Here is a 26,501-nt window from a genome sequence, read left to right as displayed (position 1 = left end):
GACCCTGTATATAGTATGGTATTAACCTGACCCTGTATATAGTATGGTATTAACTGACCCTGTATATAGTGTAGTATTAACTGACCCTGTATATAGTATGGTATTAACTGACCCTGTATATAGTATGGTATTAACTGACCCTGTATATAGTATGGTATTAACCTGACCCTGTATATAGTGTGGTATTAACCCTGTATATAGTATGGTATTAACTGACCCTGTATATAGTGTGGTATTAACCCTGTATATAGCATGATATTAACTGACCCTGTATATAGTGTGGTATTAACCCTGTATATAGTATGGTATTAACTGACCCTGTATATAGTATGGTATTAACTGACCCTGTATATAGTATGGTATTAACTGACCCTGTATATAGTATGGTATTAACCTGACCCTGTATATAGTATGGTATTAACTGACCCTGTATATAGTGTAGTATTAACTGACCCTGTATATAGTATGGTATTAACCTGACCCTGTATATAGTATGGTATTTACTGACCCTGTGTATAGTATGGTATTAACTGACCCTGTATATAGTATGGTATTAACTGACCCTGTATATAGTATGGTATTAACTGACCCTGTATATAGTATGGTATTAACTGACCCTGTATATAGTATGGTATTAACCTGACCCTGTATATAGTGTGGTATTAACCCTGTATATAGTATGATATTAACTGACCCTGTATATAGTGTGGTATTAACCCTGTATATAGTATGGTATTAACTGACCCTGTATATAGTATGGTATTAACTGACCCTGTATATAGTATGGTATTAACTGACCCTGTATATAGTATGGTATTAACCTGACCCTGTATATAGTATGGTATTAACTGACCCTGTATATAGTGTAGTATTAACTGACCCTGTATATAGTATGGTATTAACTGACCCTGTATATAGTATGGTATTAACTGACCCTGTATATAGTATGGTATTAACCTGACCCTGTATATAGTGTGGTATTAACCCTGTATATAGTATGGTATTAACTGACCCTGTATATAGTGTGGTATTAACCCTGTATATAGTATGATATTAACTGACCCTGTATATAGTGTGGTATTAACCCTGTATATAGTATGGTATTAACTGACCCTGTATATAGTATGGTATTAACTGACCCTGTATATAGTATGGTATTAACTGACCCTGTATATAGTATGGTATTAACCTGACCCTGTATATAGTATGGTATTAACTGACCCTGTATATAGTGTAGTATTAACTGACCCTGTATATAGTATGGTATTAACTGACCCTGTATATAGATGGTATTAACCTGACCCTGTATATAGTATGGTATTAACTGACCCTGTATATAGTGTGGTATTAACCCTGTATATAGTATGGTATTAACTGACCCTGTATATAGTATGGTATTAACTGACCCTGTATATAGTATGGTATTAACTGACCCTGTATATAGTATGGTATTAACTGACCCTGTATATAGTATGGTATTAACTGACCCTGTATATAGTATGGTATTAACTGACCCTGTATATAGTATACTTACTTACTTACTTATTGTGTTCTTCATATTTCTGCTTATGTATACTGTGTTGTTGTTTAGTATTACATTGCTATTGATCACCACATTGTTGGGTTTTGAGTTTGCAAGAAAATTATTTCACTGTACTTGTGCATGTGACATTCAAACTTAAAACGTAAAACTAAAACTTTTCTGATTAGCTGTGTGATGCTCACCAGTCATTAGTCTGTAGCTGTGTGATGCTCACCAGTCATTAGTCTGTAGCTGTGTGCTGCTCACCAGTCATTAGTCTGTAGCTGTGTACTGCTCACCAGTCATTAGTCTGTAGCTGTGTGATGCTCACCAGCCATTAGTCTGTAGCTGTGTGATGCTCACCAGTCATTAGTCTGTAGCTGTGTGCTGCTCACCAGTCATTAGTCTGTAGCTGTGTGCTGCTCACCAGCCATTAGTCTGTAGCTGTGTGCTGCTCACCAGCCATTAGTCTGTAGCTGTGTGCTGCTCACCAGTCATTAGTCTGTAGCTGTGTACTGCTCACCAGTCATTAGTCTGTAGCTGTGTGCTGCTCACCAGCCATTAGTCTGTAGCTGTGTGCTGCTCACCAGCCATTAGTCTGTAGCTGTGTGCTACTCACCAGTCATTAGTCTGTAGCTGTGTACTGCTCACCAGCCATTAGTCTGTAGCTGTGTGCTGCTCACCAGCCATTAGTCTGTAGCTGTGTGCTGCTCACCAGCCATTAGTCTGTAGCTGTGTGCTGCTCACCAGTCATTAGTCTGTAGCTGTGTACTGCTCACCAGCCATTAGTCTGTAGCTGTGTACTGCTCACCAGCCATTAGTCTGTAGCTGTGTGATGCTCACCAGTCATTAGTCTGTAGCTGTGTACTGCTCACCAGCCATTAGTCTGTAGCTGTGTGCTGCTCACCAGTCATTAGTCTGTAGCTGTGTACTGCTCACCAGCCATTAGTCTGTAGCTGTGTGCTGCTCACCAGTCATTAGTCTGTAGCTGTGTGATGCTCACCAGTCATTAGTCTGTAGCTGTGTGCTGCTCACCAGTCATTAGTCTGTAGCTGTGTGATGCTCACCAGTCATTAGTCTGTAGCTGTGTGCTGCTCACCAGTCATTAGTCTGTAGCTGTGTGCTGCTCACCAGTCATTAGTCTGTAGCTGTGTGCTGCTCACCAGTCATTAGTCTGTAGCTGTGTGCTGCTCACCAGTCATTAGTCTGTAGCTGTGTGCTGCTCACCAGTCATTAGTCTGTAGCTGTGTGATGCTCACCAGTCATTAGTCTGTAGCTGTGTGCTGCTCACCAGTCATTAGTCTGTAGCTGTGTGCTGCTCACCAGTCATTAGTCTTTCCCTAAAAAGTGAATATGTAGCTGGTCTTTGTGAGGTGATTGTGTATGCTTACACTCTGCTGTTTTCACTGGACGTAAGTTCAACACAAACCTGACGACCATGTTCTGTTTATCTTCTGCGTTGTATTCACAAGGAACCAAACAGAGGCACACGGGATGAACGCAGAGGAACTAACCAGAACTTGGCCAAAAAGAAAGACTCATTTTCGCTGCTGGTTCTGTGACGGGTTTTTCTACGTCTTGCACTAATGAATATAACCCTGGATTGTATTTCACACGTGTCCTTTCAGTACGTCGTGTGTCTTCTCCTCTTTCTGTAGAGCTGACAGCTATAGGTCTATGAGAGGATGATAAATACTCTGTTCTCAGCCCATTTTCCCTCTCTGTTTTGCCAATATAATCATTCTCACTTGTACTCTATTGGCAGGTGGCGAGAGGACTAGATGAACCTTTAATGTTAAATCAAAGGGAGGAAATCTAAACTGTTCTTCTTACTCTAGTTGCTATTGATTCCTCATTCTACATTTTCTTCATTTTTCTCCATCATTTGAGCTATAATCCACCTTTGTTAAAACCCTCAGTATAGCTGGTAGTGTCGCTATGAGATGCAAGACTTCCAGTCATTTCAGGAAGTGCACTAACGTTCCAATTCCAACTCTCTTCAATGCTTTTCAATTAGGAACATGTGGAAGTGGAATTTAGTTTTACTTTCGGGAATTGACTGGAATTGAATTGGAATTGACTGGAATTGAATTGGAATTGACTGGAATTGGAATTGACTGGAATTGAATTGGAATTGACTGGAATTGAATTGGCATTGACTCCAACTCTGTCTCATGTCTCCTCAATGTTTTACAGTCAATCAAAGCACAACCCAGTCCTCTCCAAGTCCTCTCCCAGTCCTCTCCCAGTCCTCTCCCGGTCCTCTCCCAGTCCTCTCCCAGTATTCTCCCAGTCTTCGCCCGGTCCTCTCCCGGTCGTCTCCCAGTCCTCTCCCAGTTCTCTCCCAGTTTTCTCCAAGTCCTCTCCCAGTCCTGTCCCGGTCCTCTCCTGGTCCTCTCCAAGTCCTCTCCCGGTCCTCTCCCAGTCCTCTCTAAGTCCTCTCCCGGTCCTCTCCCGGTCCTCTCCCGGTCCTCTCCCAGTCCTCTCCCAGTCCTCTCCAAGTCCTCTCCCAGTATTCTCCCAGTCTTCGCCCGGTCCTCTCCCGGTCGTCTCCCAGTCCTCTCCCAGTTCTCTCCCGGTTTTCTCCAAGTCCTCTCCCAGTCCTGTCCCGGTCCTCTCCCGGTCCTCTCCTGGTCCTCTCCAAGTCCTCTCCCGGTCCTCTCCCAGCCCTCTCCCAGTTTTCGCCCAGTCCTCTCCCGGTCCTCTCCCAGTCCTCTCCCGGTCCTCTCCCAGTCCTCTCCTAGTCTCCTCTCTCTACATAAAGAACCTTTGCTAACCCATACTATTACATTGTATTGTCTCCTCTTCACTGTTATACTGTCAAATGTATCCAGATGGCTACATGCTATTTAAAGTGACTGCAAAAAAAAAAAACATCCCAGAAATATTCTATACGCACAAAAAGCTTTTCTTCTCTCAAATATTTTGCACAAATTTGTTTACATATTCTGTTAGTGAGCATTTCTCCTTTGCCAAGATAATCCACCCACCTGACAGGTGTGGCATATCAAGAAGCTGATTAAACAGCATGATCATTACAGAATTGCACCTTGTGTTGAGGTGGGGGTGCTTTTGTGGGGAACAACTCATTCTGATTGACTGGGCCTGGCTTCCCAGTGGGTGGGCCTATGCCTTACCAGGCCCACCCATGGCTGTGCCCCTGCCCATTTTAAATGTCCTTATATGAACTGTGACTCAGTAAAATCTTTGAAATTGTTGCATGTTGCATTTATATTATTGTTCAGTATGAATGTGAACAAACACTGTGTATATATAGCCTCCAAACATGATTAAAACTATAGTTTTGATATCATAGATGGTCAATCCTTGCATCCAAAGCTTTGTCTATGAATTTGACATTTTCCCCCTGTAACGGTCCTGACCTGTTTTCTGTTGTTTTTTTATGTGTTTATGGTCAGGGCGTGTGTTTTGGGTGGGCAGTCTATGTTTTCTGTTTCTATGTTGGTTTTGGGTTGCCTGGTATGGCTCTTAATTAGAGGCAGGTGGTTTGCGTTTTCCTCTAATTAAGAGTCATATTTAGGTAGGGTGTTCTCACTGTTTGTTTGTGGGTGATTGTCTTCCGTATCTGTGTTATGTCTTGCACCATACGGGACTGTTCGGTTGTTCGTTTCGTTTCGATGTAGTCTGTTCCTGTCCGTGAGTTTTACGTTTTAGTTAAGTAAGTTCATGTTCAGGTTTTTTTCGTCTACGTCGTTTTCTTGTTTTGTATTTTGAAAGTGTTTTGTTTTTCGTGTTGCCATCATCGTGTTAAATAAAGAGATGGCTTATTTCCCGAATGCTGCATTTTGGTCTGATGATCCTTCTCTCCTCTCCTCGTCCGAGGATGAGGAGAACGACAGCCCTTACACCCCCCCAGTCCCCATACCTCAGCTGCTTACCAAAACAGTGGCAGGATGGACACTTTGTTATTGTTCGAACCGCAGGATTGCCTCTTTAAATAAAGTTTGTTTTGTCTTGATGTGATCCTTTAAGCGTTAAGTCCTAACCCTCCAGATACACGGTTCTAATTCCCATGAATGTTGTCCTCTCCTCTGGTCCTCTAGAATCAACATGTTTCAGCTGAAGTTTTATCTCACATGCTGTCTCCTCTATCCTAGATTCAGCCTTCATGATGGTCAACACGTCGGGACGTTTTGCTGGTCAGAAAGCCCTCCTCCTGACCCCTCAGCTGAAGGAGAATGACACCCACTGCGTAATCTTCGAGTACTTCCTGTCTGGGCGCGAGGGGGCGGGACCGGGGCAGCTCAACGTGTACATCAGAGAGAACAACAGTCCCCTGGGCATGCCCGTCTGGAACGTGTCTGGGCCAGCTACTAGAGCCTGGGTAGAGGTAGAACTGGCCATCTCTACCTACTGGCCCAACTTCTATCAGGTGAGAAAGTTTCACCTTACCACACCATACCATACCATACCATACCTTACCACACCACACCATACCATACCACACCATACCACACCACACCATACCTTACCACACCATACCATACCACACCATATCTTACCATACCTTAGCACACCATATCTTACCATACCATAACTTACCATACCTTACACACCATACCTTACCACACCATATCTTACCATACCATAACTTACCATACCTTACACACCATACCTTACCACACCATAACTTACCATACCTTACACACCATACCTTACCACACCATATCTTACCATACCATAACTTACCATACCTTACACACCATACCTTACCACACCATATCTTACCATACCATAACTTACCATACCTTACTGACCATACCTTACCACACCATATCTTACCACACCATAACTTACCATACCTTACACACCATACCTTACCATACCATATCTTACCACACCATAACTTACCATACCACACCATAACTTACCTTACCACACCATACCTTACCACACCATATCTTACCATACCATACCTTACACACCATACCATATCTTACCATACCATACCTTACCATACCACACCATATCTTACCATACCATACCTTACACACCATACCATATCTTACCATACCACACCATATCTTACCATACCATACCTTACACACCATACCTTACCACACCATACCTTACACACCTTACCATATCTTACCATACCACACCATATCTTACCATACCATACCTTACACACCATACCTTACCACACCATAACTTACCATACCACACCATACCTTACCATACCACACCATATCTTACCATACCATACCTTACACACCGTACCTTACCACACCATATCTTACCATACCATACCTTACCACACCTTACCACACCATACCATACCATAACTTACCATACCTTACTTTACCACACCATATCTTACCATACCATACCTTACACACCATACCACACCATACCATACCATACCTTACACACCATACCTTACACACCATACCTTACCACACCATATCTTACCACACCATAACTTACCATACCATACCACACCATAACTTACCATACCTTACCTTACCATACCTTACCACACCATATCTTACCATACCTTACACACCATACCTTACCACACCATATCTTACCATACCATACCTTACCACACCATATCTTACCATACCATACCTTACACACCATACCTTACCATACTATACCTTACCACACCATATCTTACCATACCATACCTTACACACCATACCATACCTTACCATATCTTATACACCATACCTTACCATACCTTACCACACCATATCTTACCATACCATACCTTACACACCATACCTTACCACACCATATCTTACCATACCATACCTTACCACACCATATCTTACCATACCACACCATAACTTACCATACCATACCTTACACACCATACCTTACCATACTATACCTTACCACACCATATCTTACCATACCATACCTTACACACCATACCATACCTTACCATATCTTATACACCATACCTTACCATACCTTACCACACCATATCTTACCATACCATACCTTACACACCATACCATACCTTACCATATCTTATATACCATACCTTACCATATCTTACCATATCATACCTTACCATATCTTATACACCATACCATACCTTACCATATCTTATACACCATACCATACCTTACCATATCTTATATACCATACCTTACCATATCTTATACACCATACCATACCTTACCATATCTTATACACCATACCATACCTTACCATACAGTACCTTTTTGTAATTGTATGAAATGACTTATCAAAAATAATGTTTTAATTAAGATTTGTATGGTTTCACTTTCTCTTATTTGTTCGGGCCGAACAAGCACTGATACAACACTCTTACCCGTGACTGTATTCATGATACAACACTCTTACCCGTGACTGTATTCATGATACAACACTTCCTCTTACCCGTGACTGTATTCATGATACAACACTTCCTCTTACCCGTGACTGTATTCTCAATACAACACTTCCTCTTACCCGTGACTGTATTCATGATACAACACTTCCTCTTACCCGTGACTTTATTCATGATACAACACTTCCTCTTACCCGTGACTGTATTCTCAATACACCACTTCCTCTTACCTGTGACTGTAGTCATGATACAACACTTCCTCTTACCCGTGACTGTATTCTCAATACAACACTTCCTCTTACCCGTGACTGTATTCATGATACAACACTTCCTCTTACCCGTGACTGTATTCATGATACAACACTTCCTCTTACCCGTGACTGTATTCATGATACAACACTTCCTCTTACCCGTGACTGTATTCTCAATACACCACTTCCTCTTACCCGTGACTGTATTCTCAATACACCACTTCCTCTTATCCATGACTGTATTCATGATACAACACTTCCTCTTACCCGTGAATGTATTCATGATACAACACTTCCTCTTACCCGTGACTGTATTCTCAATACAACACTGCCTCTTATCCATGACTGTATTCATGATATAATACTTCCTCTTACCCGTGAATGTATTCATGATACAACACTTCCTCTTACCCGTGACTGTATTCTCAATACAACATTTCCTCTTACCCGTGACTGTATTCTCAATACACCACTTCCTCTTATCCATGACTGTATTCATGATATAATACTTCCTCTTACCCGTGAATGTATTCATGATACAACACTTCCTCTTACCCGTGACTGTATTCTCAATACAACACTTCCTCTTACCCGTGACTGTATTCTCAATACAACACTTCCTCTTACCCGTGACTGTATTCATGATACAACACTTCCTCTTACCCGTGACTGTATTCATGATATAATACTTCCTCTTACCCGTGACTGTATTCTCAATACAACATTTCCTCTTACCCGTGACTGTATTCATGATACAACACTTCCTCTTACCCGTGACTGTATTCATGATACAACACTGCCTCTTACCCGTGACTGTATTCTCAATACACCACTTCCTCTTACCTGTGACTGTATTCATGATACAACACTTCCTCTTATCCATGACTGTATTCATGATACAACACTTCCTCTTATCCGTAACTGTATTCATGATACAGCATTGCCTCGTGTGCCTTATTGCTTAGTTACATATTACTTCTGAATATGAACCTCTTGTATCCATGGCAATGGGCCTATGTCCTTCCTCTCCCCTCAGCGCCAGTTCTTTATAATTTGAGTTTTCAGCTGCCACCTCATCACTTCACCGGGGTACATGATCGCTGGCACACAGCCCCAGTCACAGTGATTTTCACACCTTGATTATCAGTGTTTCTAGGTCTCATTGAGGAAGAGATGGGAACTCACCAACATGCATCCCAAATGTGACCCTATCCCCTATGGGCCCTGGTCAAAAGTAGTGCACTATGTAGGGTATAGGGTGCCATTGGACCCTGGTCAAAAGTAGTGCACTTTCTAGGGTATAGGGTGCCATTGGACCCTGGTCAAAAGTAGTGCACTTTCTAGGGTATAGGGTGCCATTGGACCCTGGTCAAAAGTAGTGCACTATGGAGGGTATAGGGTGCCATTGGACCCTGGTCAAAAGTAGTGCACTATGTAGGGTATATGGTGCCATTTGGGACGTAGAGTAGGACATGGTAATTGATGCAGAGGGCCTTCTTGATCTCCCAACCGAAGGGAGATCAGGCCCCACAGGGCTATTTTATTATAGCTACAGGCTACAGCCCCCACTGTGTGTGTGTGTGTGTGTGTGTGTGTGTGTGTGTGTGTGTGTGTGTGTGTGTGTGTGTGTGTGTGTGTGTGTGTGTGTGTGTGTGTGTGTGTGTGTGTGTGTGTTTGGTAAATAACGGTCTCAGACTCCAAACTGACCAAAAGGTACAATGGTAAAATACTTCTGCAGGCACGAATGATGTTTGTGCCGTCTCTTCCTCACAAGGAAAATTAAAAAAGCTGAATCCTACAAATTACATCTAATTAGCAACACGTGTTAATTATAGGTGTCTGTAATTGCATAGTAACCTAAGGGATTGTGTGTGTGTGTGTGTGTCTGTGTGTGTGTCGTGTGTGTGTGTGATTGTCATAATGAAACCACCTGGTACTCTGATATTATTCAGTAATTACACGTTATGTTTTTTATAAAGTCCAAACTAGGTCTTTCATCTGAGATAATTACTTCTCTGTCAGGTCATCCTAAAACTTTTAATTTTTTTACTTTTAATATTTATCATATTATAGAATAATTTATATTTATTGCTATTTACAACATAAACTGTAAACTGGGGATGATAAACTGCTATGAGCTAGACTGTCAATGAGGGAGTATTTGGCTATCAGCTAGCTAGACTGTAAACTGGGAGGTGATTGGCTATGAGCTAGACTGTAAACTGGGAGTATTCGGCCATGAGTTACACTGTAAACTGGGGAGTATTTGGCTATGAGCAAGATTGTAAACTGGGGAGTGATTGGTTATGAGCTAGACTGTAAACGGGGGAGTGATTGGCTATGAGCTAGACTGTAAACGGGGGAGTAATCGGCTATGAGCTAGACTGTAAACGGGGGAGTGATTGGCTATGAGCTAGACTGTAAACTGGGGAGTGATTCGCTATGAGCTAGACTGTAAACTGGGGAGTGATTGGCTATGAGCTAGACTGTAAACTGGGGAGTGATTGCCTATGAGCTAGACTGTAAACTTGGGAGTGATTGGCTATGAGCTAGACTGTAAACGGGGGAGTATTCTGCTATGATCTAGACTGTAAACTGGGGAGTGATTGGCTATGAGCTAGACTGTAAACGGGGGAGTAATCGGCTATGAGCTAGACTGTAAACGGGGGAGTGATTGGCTATGAGCTAGACTGTAAACTGGGGAGTGATTGGCTATGAGCTAGACTGTAAACGGGGGAGTGATTGGCTATGAGCTAGACTGTAAACTGGGGAGTGATTGGCTATGAGCTAGACTGTAAACGGGGGAGTATTCTGCTATGATCTAGACTGTAAACTGGGGAGTGATTGGCTATGAGCTAGACTGTAAACGGGGGAGTGATTGGCTATGAGCTAGACTGTAAACTGGGGAGTGATTGGCTATGAGCTAGACTATAAACTGGGGAGTATTTGGCTATGAGCTAGACTGTAAACTGGGGAGTATTTGGCTATGAGCTAGACTGTAAACTGGGGAGTATTTGGCTATGAGCTAGACTGTAAACGGGGGAGTATTCGGCTATGAGCTAGACTGCAAACTGGGAAGTATTTGGCTATGAGCTAGACTGTAAACTGGGGAGTGATTCGCTATGAGCAAGCTAGACAGTAAACTGGGGAGTGATTGGCTATGAACTAGACTGTAAACCGGGAGTTGATTGGCTATGAGCTAGATTGTAAACTGGGGAGTGATTGGCTATGAGCTAGACTGTAAACTGGGGAGTGATTCGCTATGAGCAAGCTAGACAGTAAACTGGGGAGTATTCGGCCATGAGTTACACTGTAAACTGGGGAGTATTTGGCTATGAGCAAGATTGTAAACTGGGGATTGATTGGTTATGAGCTAGACTGTAAACGGGGGAGTGATTGGCTATGAGCTAGACTTTAAACGGGGGAGTAATCGGCTATGAGCTAGACTGTAAACGGGGGATTGATTGGCTATGAGCTAGACTGTAAACGGGGGATTGATTGGCTATGAGCTAGACTGTAAACTGGGGAGTGATTGGCTATGAGCTAGACTGTAAACTGGGGAGTGATTGGCTATGAGCTAGACTGTAAACGGGGGAGTGATTGGCTATGAGCTAGACTGTAAACGGGGGAGTATTCGGCTATGAGCTAGACTGCAAACTGGGAAGTATTTGGCTATGAGCTAGACTGTAAACTGGGGAGTATTTGGCTATGAGCTAGACTGTAAACTGGGGAGTGATTCGCTATGAGCAAGCTAGACAGTAAACTGGGGAGTGATTGGCTATGAGCTAGACTGTAAACGTGGGAGTATTTGGCTATGAGCTAGACTGTAAACTGGGGACTATTTGGCTATGAGCTAGACTGTAAACTGGGGAGTATTCGGCTATGAGCTAGACAGTAAACTGTTGAGTATTCGGCTATAAGCTAGACTGTAAACTGGGGAGTATTTGGCTATGAGCTAGACTGTAAACGGGGGAGTGATTGGCTATGAGCTAGACTGTAAACGGGGGAGTATTCGGCTATGAGCTAGACTGCAAACTGGGAAGTATTTGGCTATGAGCTAGACTGTAAACTGGGGAGTATTTGGCTATGAGCAAGCTAGACTGTAAACTGGGGAGTGATTCGCTATGAGCTAGACTGTAAACTGGGGAGTGATTGGCTATGAGCTAGACTGTAAACTGGGGAGTGATTGGCTATGAGCTAGACTGTAAACGGGGGAGTGATTGGCTATGAGCTAGACTGTAAACTGGGGAGTGATTGGCTATGAGCTAGACTGTAAACGGGGGAGTGATTGGCTATGAGCTAGACTGTAAACTGGGGAGTGATTGGCTATGAGCTAGACTGTAAACGGGGGAGTGATTGGCTATGAGCTAGACTGTAAACTGGGGAGTGATTGGCTATGAGCTAGACTGTAAACGGGGGAGTGATTGGCTATGAGCTAGACTGTAAACTGGGGAGTGATTGGCTATGAGCTAGACTGTAAACGGGGGAGTGATTGGCTATGAGCTAGACTGTAAACTGGAGTATGATTTTGCAGCCAGAATCACTTGCCAATGAGTAATTTGCTCAATATTAGGAGTAGAGAAATAGAGTTGACATCATTAAAAGTCATATATTATCCTTTTTTCTACTGTAGGTATGTAATTTAACATTTATTTATTCTGTTGCTGCTAGCAATATTCATGAAATGATTTGTTGGGAAAATATCCAGTAGAAAGATATATCCAGTGACTTTGGAAAGTGTTCATACCCCTTGCCTTGTTCTGCATTTTGTTACGTTACAGCAAAAAAACACGTTTTTAGAAATGTTTGCTAAATTATTTAAAATAAAACAGAAATATGACATTTGCATAAGTAATCAGACCCTTTACTCAGTTCTTTGTTGAAGCACCTTTACAGCCATGAGTCTTCTTGGGTATGACACGAAGCTTGGCACACCTTTATTTGGGGAGTTTCTCCCATTCTTCTCCAAGCTCTGTCAGATTGGATGGGGAGTATTACTGCACAGCTATTTTCCGATCACTCCAGAAATTTTCGATCGGGTTCAACTCCGGGCTCCAGCTGGGCCACTCAAGGACATTCAGAGACTTGTCCCGAAGCCACTCCTGCGTTGTCTTGGCTGTGTGCTTAGGGTCGTTGTCCTGTTGAAAGGTGAACCTTCGCCCCAGTCTCAGGTCCTGAGCGCTCTGGAGCAGGTTTTCATCAAGGATCTCTCTGTACTTTGCTCCGTTCATCTTTGCCTTGATCCTGACTAGTCTCCCAGTCCCTGCTGCTGAAAAACATGCCCACAGCATGATGCTGCCACCACCATGCTTCACCCTAGGGATAGTGCCAGGTTTCCTCCAGACGTGATGCTTGGCATTTAGGCCAAAGAGTTGATCTTGGTTTCATCAGACCAGAGACTTGTCTGAGAGTTTTTATGTGCCTTTTACTGAAGAGTGGCTTCCCGCTGGCCACTCTACCATAAAGGCCTGATTGGTGGAGTGCTGCGGAGATGATTGTCCTTCTGGAAGTTTCTCCCATCTCCACAGAGGAACTCTAGAGCTCTGTCAGAGTGACCATCGGGTTCTTGGTCACCTCACTAACCAAGGCCCTTCTCCGACAATTGCTCAGTTTGTCCGGGCGGCCAGCTTTAGAAAAAGTCTTGGTGGTTCCAAACTTCTTCCATTTCAGAATGATGGAGGCCACTGTGTTCTTGGGGACCTTCAATGCTGCAGCATTTTTTTTTGTACCCTTCCCCAGATCTGTGCCTCAACACAATCCTGTCAGTTGCTCTACTGACAATTCATTCGACCTCATTGCTTGTTTTTTTCTCTGACATGCTCTGTCAACTGTGGAAGCTTAAATAGACAGGTGTGTGCCTTTCCAAATCATGTCCAATCAATTGAATTTACCACAGGTGGACTCCAATCAAGTTGTAGAAACATCTCAAAGACCTTTCTTCTGAAACGCGTTAGTCTATTCTTGTTCTGAGAAATGAAGGCTATTCCATGCGAGAAATTGCCAAGGAACTGAAGATCTCGTACAACGCTGTGTACTACTCCCTTCACAGAACAGCGCAAAGTGTCCCTAACCAGAATAGAAAGAGGAGTGGGAGGCCCTGGTGCACAACTGAGCAAGAGGACAAGTACACTAGAGTGTCTAGTTTGAAAAACAGACGCCTCACAAGTCATCAACTGGCAGCTTCATTCAATAGTACCCACAAAACACCAGTCTCAACGTTACAGTGAAGAGGCGACTCCGGGATGCTGTCCTTCTAGGCAGAGTTCCTCTGTCCAGTGTCTGTATACTTTTGCCCATCTTAATCTTTTCTTCTTTTTGGCCAGTCTGAGTTTTCCTTTGCAACTTTGCCTAGAAGGCCAGCACCCCGGAGTCGCCTCTTCACTGTTGACGTTGAGACTGGTGTCTCAATGGTATCTGCTTGGTTCTGTCTTGGTATGTGCTTGGTTCTGTCTTGGTATGTGCTTTGGTTCTGTCTTGGTATGTGCTTGGTTCTGTCTTGGTATGTGCTTGGTTCTGTCTTGGTATGTGCTTGGTTCTGTCTTGGTATCTGCTTGGTTCTGTCTTGGTATCTGCTTGGTTCTGTCTTGGTATGTGCTTGGTTCTGTCTTGGTATCTGCTTGGTTCTGTCTTGGTATCTGCTTGGTTCTGTCTTGGTATCTGCTTGGTTCTGTCATGGTATGTGCTTGATACTGTCTTGGTATATGCTTGGTTCTGTCTTGGTATCTGCTTGGTTCTGTCTTGGTATGTGCTTGGTTCTGTCTGTGTTTGTCTGACTGTGCTACTGGCTGACACGGTAGGACATAACGCAACTCTTTCTGTCACTACTCACTACTGTAAAAGGAATGATGTCATCACTATGTACAATCCAGAACTATAGAGGAGGACGTAAGGCTTTTACAGTATTTAGAGAATGAGGTCATCACTATGGGACATGTGTAGGCTAGGCATGCCTCTGTGTGTGTTAGCGAGACTGGTTTGTTACTACTCTCTGGTCTACGCCCAGTTTTTTGGGTAGGACTGGCATTCCATTTCCCTTTTTAACCCCAGTGCCGACTGCTCACTATAGCTAAGAAATTCTGTTCTATCTATATAAACCATGGGACATAACTCAAACATTCTAAAGGGTCCCGCCCTAGTCTGTCGTGTCCTATCGCGTTTATGGTGTCTTCACTCAGACCTGGGTCAAATACAATATGTCAAACAGTTTCAAATAATTGAAATATTTCAAAAGTATTTGAGGTACGTTTCGTTTAGCTTGGAGATCAAGTCGTGTTCACAGTTAAAGTATTTGAAAGTGTTTGACAAAGATTTGACCATGGTCTAATTCTAACATTCACAACATTCTGCTAACATTACTGTGTGTAACCCTTAGTAATCTATCATTCTGTAATCTATCATTCTGTATTCTATCATTCTGTATTCTATCACTCTGTATTAACCCTTAGTATTCTATCATTCTGTATTCTATCATTCTGTATTCTAACATTCTGTAGTAACCCTTAGTATTCTAACATTCTGTATTCTATCATTCTGTATTCTATCATTCTGTATTCTAACATTCTGTATTCTATCATTCTGTATTCTATCATTCTGTATTCTATCATTCTGTATTCTAACATTCTGTATTCTATCATTCTGTATTCTAACATTCTGTATTCTATCATTCTGTATTCTATCATTCTGTATTCTATCATTCTGTATTCTAACATTCTGTATTCTATCATTCTGTATTCTATCATTCTGTATTCTAACATTCTGTATTCTATCATTCTGTATTCTATCATTCTGTAATCTATCATTCTGTATTCTAACATTTTGTATTCTATCATTCTGTATTCTAACATTCTGTATTCTATCATTCTGTATTCTATCATTCTGTATTCTAACATTCTGTATTCTATCATTCTGTATTCCATCATTCTGTATTCTATCATTCTGTATTCTATCATTCTGTATTCTAACATTCTGTATTCTATCATTCTGTATTCTATATTCTAACATTCTGTATTCTATCATTCTGTGTTCTAACATTCTGTATTCTAACATTCTTTATTCTAACATTCTGTGTTCTAACATTCTTTATTCTAACATTCTGGATTCTATCATTCTGTAGTAACCCTTAGTATTCTATTATTCTGTATTCTATCACTCTGTATTAACCCTTAGTATTCTATCATTCTGTATTCTAACATTCTGTATTCTATCATTCTGTATTCTATCATTCTTTATTCTATCATTCTGTATTCTATCATTCTGTATTCTAACATTCTGTATTCTATCATTCTGTATTCTATATTCTAACATTCTGTATTCTATCATTCTGTGTTCTAACATTCTGTATTCTAACATTCTTTATTCTAACATTCTGTGTTCTAACATTCTTTATTCTAACATTCTGGATTCTATCATTCTGTAGTAACCCTTAGTATTCTATTATTCTGTATTCTATCACTCTGTATTAACCCTTAGTATTCTATCATTCTGTATTCTAACATTCTGTATTCTATCATTCTGTATTCTATATTCTAACATTCTGTATTCTATCATTCTGTGTTCTAACATTCTGTATTCTAACATTCTTTATTCTAACATTCTGTGTTCTAACATTCTGTATTCTAACATTCTTTATTCTAACATTCTGTGTTCTAACATTCTTTATTCTAACATTCTGGATTCTATCATTCTGTAGTAACCCTTAGTATTCTATCATTCTGTAGTAACCCTTAGTATTCTATCATTCTGTAGTAACCCTTAGTATTCTATCATTCTGTAGTAACCCTTAGTATTCTATCATTCTGTAGTAACCCTTAGTATTCTATCATTCTGTATTCTAACATTCTGTAGTAACCCTTAGTATTCTAACATTCTGCATTCTATCATTCTGTATTCTATCATTCTGTATTCTATCATTCTGTATTCTATCATTCTGTATTCTATCATTCTGTATTCTATCATTCTGTATTCTATCATTCTGTATTAACCCTTAGTATTCTATCATTCTGTAGTAACCCTTAGTATTCTATCATTCTGTAGTAACCCTTAGTATTCTAACATTCTGCATTCTATCATTCTGTATTCTAACATTCTGTATTCTATCATTCTGTATTCTATCATTCTGTATTCTATCATTCTGTATTCTATCATTCTGTATTCTAACATTCTGTATTCTAACATTTTGTATTCTAACATTCTGTATTCTAACATTCTGTATTCTATCATTCTGTATTCTAACATTCTGTATTCCATCATTCTGTATTCTATCATTCTGTATTCTATCATTCTTTATTCTAACATTCTGGATTCTAACATTCTGGATTCTATCATTCTGTAGTAACCCTTAGTATTCTATTATTCTGTATTCTATCACTCTGTATTAACCCTTAGTATTCTATTATTCTGTATTCTATCATTCTGTATTCTATCATTCTGTATTCTAACATTCTGTATTCTATCATTCTGTATTCTAACATTCTGTATTCCATCATTCTGTATTCTATCATTCTGTATTCTATCATTCTTTATTCTAACATTCTGGATTCTAACATTCTGGATTCTAACATTCTGGATTCTAACATTCTGGATTCTATCATTCTGTAGTAACCCTTAGTATTCTATCATTCTGTAGTAACCTTTAGTATTCTATCATTCTGTATTCTATCATTCTGTAGTAACCCTTAGTATTCTATCATTCTGTAGTAACCCTTAGTATTCTAACATTCTGTATTCTATCATTCTGTAGTAATCCTTAGTATTCTATCATTCTGTAGTAAACCTTAGTATTCTATCATTCTGTAGTAACCCAACATTCTGTAGTAACCCTTAGTATTCTATCATTCTGTAGTAACCTTTAGTATTCTATCATTCTGTATTCTATCATTCTGTAGTAACCCTTAGTATTCTATCATTCTGTAGTAACCCTTAGTATTGTAATATTCTGTATTCTATCATTCTGTAGTAATCCTTAGTATTCTATCATTCTGTAGTAACCCTTAGTATTCTATCATTCTGTAGTAACCCTTAGTATTCTAACATTCTGTATTCTATCATTCTGTAGTAATCCTTAGTATTCTATCATTCTGTATTAATCCTTAGTATTCTATCATTCTGTAGTAACCCTTAGTATTCTATCATTCTGTATTCTATCATTCTGTATTAATCCTTAGTATTCTATCATTCTGTATTCTATCATTCTGTATTAACCCTTAGTATTCTATCATTCTGTATTCTATCATTCTGTATTAATCCTTAGTATTCTATCATTCTGTATTCTATCATTCTGTATTAATCCTTAGTATTCTATCATTCTGTAGTAACCCTTAGTATTCTATCATTCTGTATTCTATCATTCTGTATTAATCCTTAGTATTCTATCATTCTGTATTCTATCATTCTGTATTAACCCTTAGTATTCTATCATTCTGTATTCTATCATTCTGTATTAATCCTTAGTATTCTATCATTCTGTATTAACCCTTAGTATTCTATCATTCTGTAGTAATCCTTAGTATTCTATCATTCAGTAGTAACCCTTAGTATTCTATCATTCTGTATTCTATCATTCTGTATTAATCCTTAGTATTCTATCATTCTGTATTCTATCATTCTGTATTCTATCATTCTGTAGTAATCCTTAGTATTCTATCATTCTGTAGTAACCCTTAGTATTCTAACATTCTGTAGTAACCCTTAGTATTCTATCATTCTGTATTCTATCATTCTATATTCTATCATTCTGTATTCTAACATTCTGTATTCTATCATTCTGTATTCTAACATTCTGTATTCTATCATTCTGTATTAACCCTTAATATTCTATCATTCTGTATTCTATCATTCTGTAGTAATCCTTAGTATTCTATCATTCTGTAGTAAACCTTAGTATTCTATCATTCTGTATTCTATCATTCTGTAGTAATCCTTAGGATTCTATCATTCTGTAGTAACCCTTAGTATTCTATCATTCTGTATTAACCCTTAGTATTCTAACATTCTGTATTCTATCATTCTGTATTAACCCTTAGTATTCTATCATTCTGTATTAACCCTTAGTATTCTAACATTCTGTAGTAACCCTTAGTATTCTATCATTCTGTATTAACCCTTAGTATTCTAACATTCTGTATTCTATCATTCTGTAGTAACCCTTAGTATTCTATCATTCTGTATTCTATCATTCTGTATTAACCCTTAGTATTCTATCATTCTGTAGTAACCCTTAGTATTCTATCATTCTGTAGTAACCCTTAGTATTCTATCATTCTGTATTCTATCATTCTGTATTCTATCATTCTGTAGTAACCCTTAGTATTCTATCATTCTGTATTCTATCATTCTGTAGTAACCCTTAGTATTCTATCATTCTGTATTCTATCATTCTGTAGTAACCCTTAGTATTCTATCATTCTGTATTCTATCATTCTGTATTCTATCATTCTGTAGTAACCCTTAGTATTCTAACATTCTGTATTCTATCATTTTGTAGTAACCCTTAGTATTCTAACATTCTGTATTAACCCTTAGTATTCTATCATTCTGTAGTAACCCTTAGTATTCTATCATTCTGTAGTAACCCTTAGTATTCTATCATTCTGTAGTAACCCTTAGTATTCTATCATTCTGTATTCTATCATTCTGTAGTAACCCTTAGTATTCTATCATTCTGTATTCTATCATTCTGTAGTAACCCTTAGTATTCTATCATTCTGTATTCTATCATTCTGTAGTAACCCTTAGTATTCTATCATTCTGTAGTAACCCTTAGTATTCTATCATTCTGTATTCTATCATTCTGTAGTAACCCTTAGTATTCTATCATTCTGTATTCTATCATTCTGTAGTAACCCTTAGTATTCTATCATTCTGTATTCTATCATTCTGTAGTAACCCTTAGTATTCTATCATTCTGTATTATATCATTCTGTAGTAACCCTTAGTATTCTATCATTCTGTAGTAACCCTTAGTATTCTATCATTCTGTAGTAACCCTTAGTATTCTATCATTCTGTAGTAACCCTTAGTATTCTAACATTCTGTAGTAACCCTTAGTATTCTATCATTCTGTAGTAACCCTTAGTATTCTATCATTCTGTAGTAACCCTTAGTATTCTATCATTCTGTAGTAACCCTTAGTATTCTATCATTCTGTAGTAACCCTTAGTATTCTATCATTCTGTATTCTATCATTCTGTAGTAACCCTTAGTATTCTATCATTCTGTATTAACCCTTAGTATTCTATCATTCTGTATTCTATCATTCTGTAGTAACCCTTAGTATTCTATCATTCTGTATTCTATCATTCTGTAGTAACCCTTAGTATTATATCATTCTGTATTCTATTATTCTGTAGTAACCCTTAGTATTCTATCATTCTGTAGTAACCCTTAGTATTCTAACATTCTGTAGTAACCCTTAGTATTCTATCATTCTGTAGTAACCCTTAGTATTCTATCATTCTGTAGTAACCCTTAGTATTCTAACATTCTGTAGTAACCCTTAGTATTCTATCATTCTGTAGTAACCCTTAGTATTCTATCATTCTGTATTCTATCATTCTGTATTCTAACATTCTGTATTCTATCATTCTGTATTCTATCATTCTGTAGTAACCCTTAGTATTCTATCATTCTGTAGTAACCCTTAGTATTCTATCATTCTGTAGTAACCCTTAGTATTCTATCATTCTGTAGTAACCCTTAGTATTCTATCATTCTGTAGTAACCCTTAGTATTCTATCATTCTGTATTCTATCATTCTGTAGTAACCCTTAGTATTCTATCATTCTGTATTCTATCATTCTGTATTCTATCATTCTGTAGTAACCCTTAGTATTCTAACATTCTGTATTCTATCATTCTGTAGTAACCCTTAGTATTCTATCATTCTGTATTCTATCATTCTGTAGTAACCCTTAGTATTCTATCATTCTGTAGTAACCCTTAGTATTCTATCATTCTGTAGTAACCCTTAGTATTCTATCATTCTGTATTCTATCATTCTGTAGTAACCCTTAGTATTCTAACATTCTGTATTAACCCTTAGTATTCTAACATTCTGTATTCTATCATTCTGTAGTAACCCTTAGTATTCTATCATTCTGTAGTAACCCTTAGTATTCTATCATTCTGTATTCTATCATTCTGTAGTAACCCTTAGTATTCTAACATTCTGTAGTAACCCTTAGTATTCTATAATTCTGTAGTAACCCTTAGTATTCTATCATTCTGTAGTAACCCTTAGTATTCTATCATTCTGTATTCTATCATTCTGTATTCTATCATTCTGTAGTAACCCTTAGTATTCTATCATTCTGTAGTAACCCTTAGTATTCTAACATTCTGTAGTAACCCTTAGTATTCTATCATTCTGTAGTAACCCTTAGTATTCTATCATTCTGTATTCTATCATTCTGTAGTAATCCTTAGTATTCTATCATTCTGTATTCTATAACTCTGTATTAACCCTTAGTATTCTATCATTCTGTATTCTATCATTCTGTAGTAACCCTTAGTATTCTATCATTCTGTATTCTATCATTCTGTATTAACCCTTAGTATTCTAACATTCTGTATTCTATCATTCTGTAGTAACCCTTAGTATTCTAACATTCTGTATTCTATCATTCTGTATTCTAACATTCTGTATTCTAACATTCTGTATTCTATCATTCTGTATTCTAACATTCTGTATTCTATCATTCTGTATTAACCCTTAATATTCTATCATTCTGTATTCTATCATTCTGTAGTAATCCTTAGTATTCTATCATTCTGTAGTAACCCTTAGTATTCTATCATTCTGTATTATATCATTCTGTAGTAACCCTTAGTATTCTATCATTCTGGATTCTAACATTCTGTATTCTATCATTCTGGATTCTAACATTCTGTATTCTATCATTCTGTAGTAACCCTTAGTATTCTAACATTCTGTATTAACCCTTAGTATTCTATCATTCTGTATTCTATCATTCTGTAGTAATCCTTAGTATTCTATCATTCTGTATTCTATCATTCTGTAGTAACCCTTAGTATTCTAACATTCTGTATTCTATCATTCTGTAGTAACCCTTAGTATTCTAACATTCTGTATTCTATCATTCTGTATTAACCCTTAATATTCTATCATTCTGTATTCTATCATTCTGTAGTAATCCTTAGTATTCTATCATTCTGTAGTAACCCTTAGTATTCTATCATTCTGTATTATATCATTCTGTAGTAACCCTTAGTATTCTATCATTCTGTAGTAATCCTTAGTATTCTATCATTCTGTATTATATCATTCTGTAGTAACCCTTAGTATTCTATCATTCTGTATTAACCCTTAGTATTCTATCATTCTGTAGTAACCCTTAGTATTCTATCATTCTGTAGTAACCCTTAGTATTCTAACATTCTGTATTCTATCATTCTGTAGTAACCCTTAGTATTCTAACATTCTGTATTCTATCATTCTGTAGTAACCCTTAGTATTCTAACATTCTGTATTCTATCATTCTGTAGTAACCCTTAGTATTCTAACATTCTGTATTCTATCATTCTGTATTAACCCTTAGTATTCTATCATTCTGTATTAACCCTTAGTATTCTATCATTCTGTAGTAACCCTTAGTATTCTATCATTCTGTATTAACCCTTAGTATTCTAACATTCTGTATTCTATCATTCTGTATTAACCCTTAGTATTCTATCATTCTGTAGTAACCCTTAGTATTCTAACATTCTGTATTCTATCATTCTGTAGTAACCCTTAGTATTCTAACATTCTGTATTCTATCATTCTGTATTAACCCTTAGTATTCTATCATTCTGTATTAATCCTTAGTATTCTATCATTCTGTATTCTATCATTCTGTAGTAACCCTTAGTATTCTATCATTCTGTAGTAACCCTTAGTATTCTAACATTCTGTATTCTATCATTCTGTAGTAATCCTTAGTATTCTATCATTCTGTATTAACCCTTAGTATTCTATCATTCTGTATTAACCCTTAGTATTCTATCATTCTGTAGTAACCCTTAGTATTATAACATTCTGTATTCTATCATTCTGTAGTAATCCTTAGTATTCTAACATTCTGTATTCTATCATTCTGTAGTAACCCTTAGTATTCTATCATTCTGTATTCTATCATTCTGTAGTAATCCTTAGTATTCTATCATTCTGTAGTAACCCTTAGTATTCTAACATTCTGTATTCTATCATTCTGTATTAACCCTTAGTATTCTATCATTCTGTAGTAACCCTTAGTATTCTATCATTCTGTAGTAACCCTTAGTATTCTAACATTCTGTATTCTATCATTCTGTAGTAACCCTTAGTATTCTAACATTCTGTATTCTATCATTCTGTAGTAACCCTTAGTATTCTAACATTCTGTATTCTATCATTCTGTAGTAACCCTTAGTATTCTAACATTCTGTATTCTATCATTCTGTATTAACCCTTAGTATTCTATCATTCTGTATTAACCCTTAGTATTCTATCATTCTGTAGTAACCCTTAGTATTCTATCATTCTGTATTAACCCTTAGTATTCTAACATTCTGTATTCTATCATTCTGTATTAACCCTTAGTATTCTATCATTCTGTATTAACCCTTAGTATTCTATCATTCTGTAGTAACCCTTAGTATTCTAACATTCTGTATTCTATCATTCTGTAGTAACCCTTAGTATTCTAACATTCTGTATTCTATCATTCTGTATTAACCCTTAGTATTCTATCATTCTGTATTAATCCTTAGTATTCTATCATTCTGTATTCTATCATTCTGTAGTAATCCTTAGTATTCTATCATTCTGTAGTAATCCTTAGTATTCTATCATTCTGTAGTAACCCTTAGTATTCTATCATTCTGTAGTAACCCTTAGTATTCTATCATTCTGTATTCTATCATTCTGTAGTAATCCTTAGTATTCTATCATTCTGTAGTAACCCTTAGTATTCTATCATTCTGTATTCTATCATTCTGTAGTAATCCTTAGTATTCTATCATTCTGTAGTAACCCTTAGTATTCTATCATTCTGTAGTAACCCTTAGTATTCTATCATTCTGTATTCTATCATTCTGTAGTAACCCTTAGTATTCTATCATTCTGTAGTAACCCTTAGGATTCTATCATTCTGTAGTAACCCTTAGTATTCTATCATTCTGTAGTAACCTTTAGTATTCTATCATTCTGTATTCTATCATTCTGTAGTAACCCTTAGTATTCTATCATTCTGTATTCTATCATTCTGTGGTAACCCTTAGTATTCTATCATTCTGTATTCTATCATTCTGTAGTAACCCTTAGTATTCTATCATTCTGTATTCTATCATTCTGTGGTAACCCTTAGTATTCTATCATTCTGTATTCTAACATTCTGTAGTAACCCTTAGTATTCTATCATTCTGTAGTAACCCTTAGTATTCTATCATTCTGTATTCTATCATTCTGTAGTAATCCTTAGTATTCTATCATTCTGTAGTAACCCTTAGTATTCTATCATTCTGTAGTAACCCTTAGTATTCTAACATTCTGTAGTAACCCTTAGTATTCTATCATTCTGTAGTAACCCTTAGTATTCTAACATTCTGTATTAACCCTTAGTATTCTATCATTCTGTAGTAACCCTTAGTATTCTATCATTCTGTATTAACCCTTAGTATTCTAACATTCTGTAGTAACCCTTAGTATTCTATCATTCTGTATTCTATCATTCTGTAGTAACCCTTAGTATTCTAACATTCTGTAGTAACCCTTAGTATTCTATCATTCTGTATTCTATCATTCTGTAGTAACCTTTAGTATTCTATCATTCTGTATTCTATCATTCTGTAGTAACCCTTAGTATTCTATCATTCTGTATTCTATCATTCTGTAGTAACCCTTAGTATTCTATCATTCTGTATTCTATCATTCTGTAGTAACCCTTAGTATTCTATCATTCTGTAGTAACCCTTAGTATTCTATCATTCTGTAGTAACCCTTAGTATTCTATCATTCTGTATTCTATCATTCTGTAGTAACCTTTAGTATTCTATCATTCTGTATTCTATCATTCTGTAGTAACCCTTAGTATTCTATCATTCTGTAGTAACCCTTAGTATTCTAACATTCTGTAGTAATCCTTAGTATTCTATCATTCTGTATTCTATCATTCTGTAGTAACCCTTAGTATTATATCATTCTGTAGTAACCCTTAGTATTCTATCATTCTGTAGTAACCCTTAGTATTATATCGTTCTGTAGTAACCCTTAGTATTCTATCATTCTGTATTCTATCATTCTGTAGTAACCCTTAGTATTCTAACATTCTGTATTAACCCTTAGTATTCTATCATTCTGTATTCTATCATTCTGTAGTAACCCTTAGTATTCTAACATTCTGTATTAACCCTTAGTATTCTATCATTCTGTAGTAACCCTTAGTATTCTATCATTCTGTAGTAACCCTTAGTATTCTATCATTCTGTAGTAATCCTTAGTATTCTATCATTCTGTATTCTATCATTCTGTAGTAATCCTTAGTATTCTATCATTCTGTATTCTATCATTCTGTAGTAATCCTTAGTATTCTATCATTCTGTATTCTATCATTCTGTATTAACCCTTAGTATTCTAACATTCTGTATTAACCCTTAGTATTCTATCATTCTGTATTCTATCATTCTGTAGTAACCCTTAGTATTCTATCATTCTGTAGTAACCCTTAGTATTCTATCATTCTGTAGTAACCCTTAGTATTCTATCATTCTGTAGTAACCCTTAGTATTCTATCATTCTGTAGTAACCCTTAGTATTCTATCATTCTGTATTCTATCATTCTGTAGTAACCCTTAGTATTCTAACATTCTGTATTATATCATTCTGTAGTAACCCTTAGTATTCTATCATTCTGTAGTAACCCTTAGTATTCTATCATTCTGTATTCTATCATTCTGTAGTAACCTTTAGTATTCTATCATTCTGTATTCTATCATTCTGTAGTAACCCTTAGTATTCTATCATTCTGTATTCTATCATTCTGTAGTAACCCTTAGTATTCTATCATTCTGTATTCTATCATTCTGTAGTAACCCTTAGTATTCTATCATTCTGTAGTAACCCTTAGTATTCTATCATTCTGTAGTAACCCTTAGTATTCTATCATTCTGTATTCTATCATTCTGTAGTAACCTTTAGTATTCTATCATTCTGTATTCTATCATTCTGTAGTAACCCTTAGTATTCTATCATTCTGTAGTAACCCTTAGTATTCTAACATTCTGTAGTAATCCTTAGTATTCTATCATTCTGTATTCTATCATTCTGTAGTAACCCTTAGTATTATATCATTCTGTAGTAACCCTTAGTATTCTATCATTCTGTAGTAACCCTTAGTATTATATCGTTCTGTAGTAACCCTTAGTATTC

At 37.3% G+C, this 26,501-nt stretch overlaps 1 protein-coding gene across 1 annotated transcript in view; it reads left to right on the top strand.

The window, feature by feature from the left end:
* LOC129813672 (receptor-type tyrosine-protein phosphatase mu-like) overlaps positions 1 to 26,501 on the top strand; it is a 652,787-nt gene that overhangs the window by 141,287 nt on the left and 484,999 nt on the right. Inside the window, exon 3 of the mRNA XM_055866071.1 lies at positions 5,641 to 5,915. Coding sequence (XP_055722046.1) covers positions 5,641 to 5,915 — 275 coding nt within the window. The remainder of the gene's footprint in view (positions 1 to 5,640; positions 5,916 to 26,501) is intronic.

Source organism: Salvelinus fontinalis, chromosome 17, assembly GCF_029448725.1.
Source record: "Salvelinus fontinalis isolate EN_2023a chromosome 17, ASM2944872v1, whole genome shotgun sequence".
NCBI lineage: Eukaryota > Metazoa > Chordata > Actinopteri > Salmoniformes > Salmonidae > Salvelinus > Salvelinus fontinalis.
Note: the sequence above shows the minus strand (reverse complement) of the source record. Positions and strands in the feature narration are given on the sequence as shown.